Raw genomic sequence first — 7,021 nt, forward strand, 5'->3', positions numbered from 1 at the left:
GCACCCCCAGCCACAACCCCTACAGCATCCCCAGGAATGTGAGACCTGAGGCAGTTCTCACACCCTCGTCTCTTGCCACATTCAAAACTAAAACATATTGCATAAGAGAGCTTTTAAAAAATAAATAGGTCATCTTTGGCACTAATTTAAAAACCATCTGCATTTCTAGTGAGCTCTCCAATGTCTCCATCCCGGAAAACTAGAGTGGGAAGGAAAAAAGCAGGAAGAAGGGATCATTCTGCCCTATAGAACCATAGACACTTGTGTGAGTTTTCTTACTCCACTTAAAAACTTCTAGAGATGTCAATTCCCTTTTAAAGAACCTTCTCTAATTTCTCCCACAGAGTTGTTTTGTGCTCTGCTATAGCGATCTCCCACAGAGGGCTGCCTTCCATCTATCTCTCTGTCCTCCGTGGCATTTACAGACCACCATCCAAGTGTGTCATTGGGTTCAATACTGAAAGAGGGAGCAAAAAAAGCAGGGAGGGGCATGGTCAGGAACTTCCTCCACATGTCTGAACTTACACCTAAAGGCAGTTGAGATACTCAGTTATTTCTCTGAATGCAGGTTTAGTGTAAAACAAACAAACAAACAAAAAAACGAAAAAGACCAACCCGTTTCATTTGGTGAAAATGAACTTTTCTTATCAAGTTTTGATTACACAAACTCTAGAAATGCCATTGGCTTCACTGTAATGAGATGGATGGCCCTGTGTGTGCATGGTTCAAAGGCAGAAGCCCTTGACTGCCTCTTTTAAAACAGTCTTACTCATCCCAGAACCCAGATAAACATAAGGAATTTGGTTCAGGGATCAGTAACCGTCTGACTCCGTAGTAAACTTTCCTGGACCTTGGAGTTCTCTTATCTTAACTAGGATGCCAGGATATGCACAAACAATGAGCCAAAAGACTCCCAAGATTCCAGCATTCCTGAATGAGTAGAAAAGCTTCTTGCTTTTGAGTTGAAAATATGGCAAGTAAAGAAGATCTCCATAGAATTTAAAGGAAAATTTTGTCCTTCTTATAACTTCCCCTTCTGGATCAGATCTCCAGGGGGGAAATTTTTTGTTATTAAGGATTTTATTTATTTATTCATGAGAGACACAGAGAGAGGCAGAAACACAGGCAGAGGGAGAAGCAGGCTCCTCACAGGGAGCCTGATGTGGGACTTAATCCCCACCCTGGGATCACACCCTGAGCCAAAGGCAAACACTCAACCACTAGGCCACCTGGGCGTCCCCAGAGGGACTTTTTAAATTCTGGCAAGGTATCAGTAAATACTCTTCATTGAATTGTTAAATTACTGGTAAGTTATATGACTAGTATACCACCTGTTACTCCATGCCAATCTTTGCTACTCATCCTAATGAAAGAACACTGAAGACAAAATAAGTCAAGGTAAATCTCATGTTCAAGGGCACTTGGTAAATGTCCAGGCTTTATGATGTACATTTGACAATGATCATACTGTCACTTAAATTAAAATTACTGTTGATTTTAGTGAGGTTTTTCTTAAAGATTTTATTTATTTATTCATGGGAGACATGGAGAGAGAGAGAGAGACAAAGACATGGGCAGAGGGAGAGGTAGGCTCCATGCAGGGAGCCCAAAGTGGGACTTGATCCCAGGACCCCAGGATCATGACCTGAGCCAAAGGCAGGAGCTCAACCCAGCTGAGGTGCCCCAACTATAGTGGTTTAAATTCTGATAAAAGGAAGTCTATAGGCAATATACTAGATATGTAGATGTTCTAACAAAGTTGAGTATAAACACAGTTTATTGCATATATTTTACATAAGATTGCATATTATATTACATATTTCTAACATACCATTTGGAATTCTTTCATAAAATATCTCTACAATTTAATATATCATGTAAGTCCTAATTTTTATGTAAATATTCAATCCATATAAGTGTAGATGAAATGTGTAATTTAAAATGTTAATCTTGAAAATTAGTTTCTTGCACAATACCACACAGGATTTGTGGATGGATGGATGGATTTGGTTACCAAAAGACTCAGACTTTAGCTTCCTGGGAAACAGTAGCTGGAGAAAAAATTTCCTGCGTTCCCCTTCTTCAAAACTACTTTCAACAATGTTTAAATTATCATACAATGAAAACATAATTTGTATCAAATTGGCAAGTAATATTTATTTTTTTTTTTTCTTTTTTTTTTTTTTTGGCCAAACAATTTTTATTTTCAAAAACAACTTTATTCATGACACATATTAAAAAAAAATCCCACCCCCTGGAAATGAGCTAAAAAAATAAACAAAATCCACCTCCCACCGCCCTGTTCCCACTTCCTCCCATTCCCTCCAAATAAAAGGGAAAAAAAGGCAAAGGAAAACAAAACAAAACAAAAAAACTGAAAAACAAAAAAAAAAGTCCCAAAACCCCCCAAAACAAGGTAGTGCATTTCCCCAGGGGGTAGGGGAATTTACACTGGAGCCGCTGGGAGCGGAACGGAGATCTTCCGGCTACAGAAACCTGCAAAGAAAGACACTCAAAACAGAAAAAGAAACACAAAAGGAAACAAAATAGATCACCAGGCAATCTGGAGGGGCAGGGAGCCGGAAAAGAGGGGTGGGGTGGGTGGCAGACCTGGCAGGACAGGAGCAGGTGGAGGGGACTGCGAAAGTTAGGGAGAAGATGGAGGGAAGGTAACAAGCAGAACAGTTTGGTGTCCTTCCAGAGCCCTGGGTAAAAAAACCCCTCCTACCACCCATGCCCACCTACCCTCAAGCAGCCCCCAAAGGGGTGAAGTGGGACAGGGAAACAAGGGGAGCAGCTTGCGCAGTTGAGACGTGTCCATGGCGAATCCCCAGAGTGAATGAGCAGCCCCCTGCCCCGCTCCCTGGGCCTTCCCCTACTTCCCAAAGCAGGTCCCTCCTCAGCAGTTAGTTATGGGATTCTCCCCCCTTCCACAGTATATCTTTTTTTAAAAAAATATTTTTTTTTCCATCAAGGTCATCTTCTGTTTTTCTTTTTTTTTTTTTAATTCTTTTTTTTTTTTTCCTTCTTTCCTCTTTTTTTCCTCTCTCTCCTCCTAATACACACTTTTTTTAGTAAGGGGAATACCATGATGTCGCTCTAGCCCGGCCCCTGTAGACGCGACCCCGGGGCCTGCTGTTAAAACCACTGTAGAATCGAGAGCGGGAGCTGTTGTAGTTGGTAGTCCGGGCACGGTATCGGGCTCGTGGGAAACCCCGGTCTGTTGTGCTGATGCCTGGTCTGTTGGTTCGTTTTGGGATCACCTTGATTTGTCTTCCTCTAAATAGTGACTCATCTAAGGCCAAGGAAGTCCTCACTGACTCTTTGTCTGAGAACTCTATATACGCAAAACCTTTAGGATGGCCACTAAATTTGTCACAGAGTATGGTAACACGGTTGACTGAACCACAGCCATGAAAGTGTGCTTCCAACTCTTCTGCTGTTGCACCATAGTCCACATTGCCAACATAAATGGAACGGGCATCAGCCTCCATCTTCTCTTCAATGGACATGATCACTGGGCCAGCATTGCCTGGAGGTGGACTCATATTCATCTGTTTCTCTACCTCGTTCTGTAGCTCCTTTAACTTCTCAGCTTCTTCCTCCATCTCCCTGACTCGAGCTTTGATCGCTTCCAGCTCCGGGTCCTCAATGGCGCCGTCCCCCGGGTCACCCTCGACCAGTCCCGGCTCCTCCTCCTCCTCCTGGCTGCCGGGGGCTCCCGAGCCAGGCCCAGGGCCCGGAGCTCCCGGGGGGGCGCGGGGCCGGGGCGGCTCCTCTTCGGGCTCGGGCTCCGGCTCGGGCTCCAGCAGCAGCTCCTCAGGCTCCAGTTCCTCAGACTCCAGGCCGTTCCCGTAGTCCCCTGCGCCCCCCGGGGCCCCCTCCCCGGCCTCCCCACCGGCCCCGGGCACAAGATGGCGCCGCCGCCCCGGCCCGGAGCCCCGACCGCCCGCAGCCCCCGCTGCTGCTGCCGCCGCCGCCGCCGCCGCCATCGCCCGGCAAGTAATATTTAATTACAATGCTGGTTTGAGAGAAAAATTTTAACCAATGTATCATTCTTGTATACAACAGCATTATTCCACCTTGCGTATGAGTCATTAGAGCAATTTTAAAAAGCATACTTTATGCAGAGAGATGTATCCACTACTCTACCCTCATGGATAATCTATACATTCTTTACATCATCTACACTGGTTTAATACAAGCATCAAAAAATATTCATCCACCCGATCATTGATTGATGTATGCTTTTCCTTTTTTTTTTTTTTTTGATGTATGCTTTTCCTATTGCTGTCGCCACAAGCAAAATGTGTAAAATAGCTAATAAATTAAAATACCAACTCATTCTGGACTTCAAAAGAGTTTTCATTTTGCTATGCTAGAGAGAAGCATGTATATATTATGCTTCATAAACTTCAAAACCATCCCTAACCTAAACAACAATTAAGAACAGTTCCTTTGAACCTTAGAGGGTGTGGTCCATGAATTTGCCAAAGACCAAGGCACAGCCTTTTAAAGATAACCTAAAAGCATGTTTCTTCCACTACTGAGAGTGGGGCTCTGAGAGAATAATAAACTCCAAGATCCATCACCTTCTTAGCCCATAACTCTGAAGTGTCACTCATCAAGCCAGCAAATACAAAGAAACCTGAAAGCTCTAAAACCAGAGGGTTGGGCTCTTATCAGATAAGTAAACCCTAACTGAAGTAACCTTATGGAATTTCCCAAATATGAATCACAGCAGATCACCTAACAATGATAAAGTTTCCTCACACTGCTGCATCAATACTTACAGCCAGTCATCTGTCGCTGGACATCTGGGCTCTTTCCATAGTTTGGCTATTGTGGACATTATTGCTACAAACATTGGGGGGTACAATGAAATATTACTCAGCCATCAAAAAAATGAAATCTTCCCATTTACAATGCCGTGGATGGATCGAGAGGGTATTACTCTAAGCAAAATAAGTCAATCAGAGAAAGACAATTATATGATTTCATTCATACTTGGGGTTTAAGAAACAAAACAGAGGATCATATGGGAAAGGAAGGAAAAATAAAATAAGACGAAATCAGAGAGAGAGAGACAAACCATAAGAGATTCTTAACTAAAGGAAGCAAACTGAGGGTTGCTGGAAGAAAGAAGGGTGGGGGTATGGGGTACCTGGATGATGGGTATTAAGGAGGGCACGTGATGTAATGAGCACTGGCTGTTCTATGAAACTGATGAATCACTGAACTCTACCTCTGAAACTATACACTATATGTTGATTAATTGAATTTAAGTAGAATTAAATTTTTTTAAAAACTTAAAGCCAGAAAGCCCCCATTTGCTACCACACTACCCAAGTCAACACTATCCAGCCTATGCAGGAATGTTAACACTTTACGTACTTTTGTTTAAATCACACCTCTCCAGAAAGAAATCAAATGACTTCTAACAAATGCGGTTACCATACTTCCCATAACAAAAGTAGGAAATGAATCTGAGGAAGGGGGAATTTATGTTTACTGTTAGAACAACTATTATTGCTATCCTGAGTTTGAAATTTGGCTTTCAGCTTCCTAAGAGCCAGGGCAAAACGAAACTGGGAACAATCAGTGACAGCTTTAATACTAGAAAAGGAAAAGGCAGGGCAGGTTCTCCATCGAGGTAAAGTTTTCCTGATGTTGCATTCTACAATAAATTTCTCACATGGGTGTGGCTTTCTATGTAGGGCAGTGAGCGGTGTAGCAGATGGTCTCCTCGACTATACTTACTATTATAATATTTAGAAATGCCTTTGTGGGATGCCCAGATTGTTCATTCAGTCACACAGCACACACAGAGTTGGTTAGTCACAGGTGATGTGTGAAGCAGCCCTGGGGGAAATGGCAGGGCAGACAAGTTAGACAAAGCACCTGCTAGCTCTCATGGAGCTGGATTCCAGCAAGAGTGGTGGGAAGCAAACAAACTAAACAAATAACAGGAGCAAGATAAATGTAGATAGTGGACATAGAATGTGCTAGAAAACTGGCTACTACTATAGATTGGTGCTCAAGGAAATTCTTTCCAGAGAAGTGACTGAGCTAAGAAGGTCTGAAGGACAGAAAGGAACCTGCCAAGTTTAGATGTGGGAAGAAGAACACTCCAGGCAGAGGAAAGAGCAAATTCAAAAGCCCTAAGGGGAGGTCCAGCTTGGCAATGTTACAGGAACTTAAGTGTGGCTGAAGGATAGTGGTAGAAGAATATGAGCCAGACGAGTTTGGAGAGGCAGCCTGGGGCTAACAGGAGTAGGAATTGTAGGCCAAACTAAGGATTTGGGATTGTTTTCTTACAAGAAGCTAATTAGGTTTTTCTTTTTTTTTTTTTTTTATAAATTTCTCTTATTTTATTTTTTTTTAATTTTATTTATTTATGATAGTCACACAGAGAGAAGAGAGAGAGGCAGAGGCATAGGCAGAGGGAGAAGCAGGCTCCATGCACCGGGAGCCCGACGTGGGATTCGATCCCGGGTCTCCAGGATCGCGCCCTGGGCCAAGGGCAAGCGCTAAACCGCTGCACCACCCAGGGATCCCTAATTAGGTTTTTCTAATGGGAAGCTAATTAGGCAGGGGATTATGGATCTTATTTATATACAAAAAAAAAAAAAAAAAAAAAAAACACAGATTCCAGCTTCTAGGGAAAGAATTGATAATAAATGAGTAAGAGGAAAAACAGGAGAGCATAAACAAGATTGAGATACAGACTAGAAATGAAGGTGACTTGTTAGTAGAATTGATATGGAGAGGGAGACATCAAACCACTAGATGGGTGGAGATACCGTTTATTGAATGGGGAGGACATTCTATGTTTTGCAAATTACTTTTTTTTTAATTTTTATTTATTTATGATAGTCACACACACAGAGAGAGAGAGAGAGAGGCAGAGACACAGGCAGAGGGAGAAGCAGGCTCCATGCACTGGGAGCCGACGTGGGACTCGATCCCGGGTCTCCAGGATCACGCCCTGAGCCAAAGGCAGGCGCTAAACCGCTGCGCC

General features: G+C 43.1%; 1 protein-coding gene across 1 annotated transcript; it reads right to left on the reverse strand.

The window, feature by feature from the left end:
- Positions 1-2,197: 2,197 nt before the first annotated feature.
- LOC112675663 (polyadenylate-binding protein 2) lies at positions 2,198-3,992 on the reverse strand. The gene has a single exon (XM_025472304.2). The coding sequence runs from the start codon at positions 3,990-3,992 to the stop codon at positions 3,072-3,074; it is 921 nt and encodes a 306-aa protein (XP_025328089.1). The 3' UTR covers positions 2,198-3,071.
- Between the last annotated feature and the right edge of the window lie 3,029 nt (positions 3,993-7,021).

Source organism: Canis lupus, chromosome 30 (assembly GCF_003254725.2).
Source record: "Canis lupus dingo isolate Sandy chromosome 30, ASM325472v2, whole genome shotgun sequence".
NCBI classification, from domain to species: domain Eukaryota; kingdom Metazoa; phylum Chordata; class Mammalia; order Carnivora; family Canidae; genus Canis; species Canis lupus.

What these genes read in the sequence shown, in the direction of transcription:
- LOC112675663 (XM_025472304.2), bottom strand. Translation starts at nt 3,992, where the DNA reads ATGGCGGCGGCGGCGGCGGCGGCAGCAGCAGCGGGGGCTGCGGGCGGT.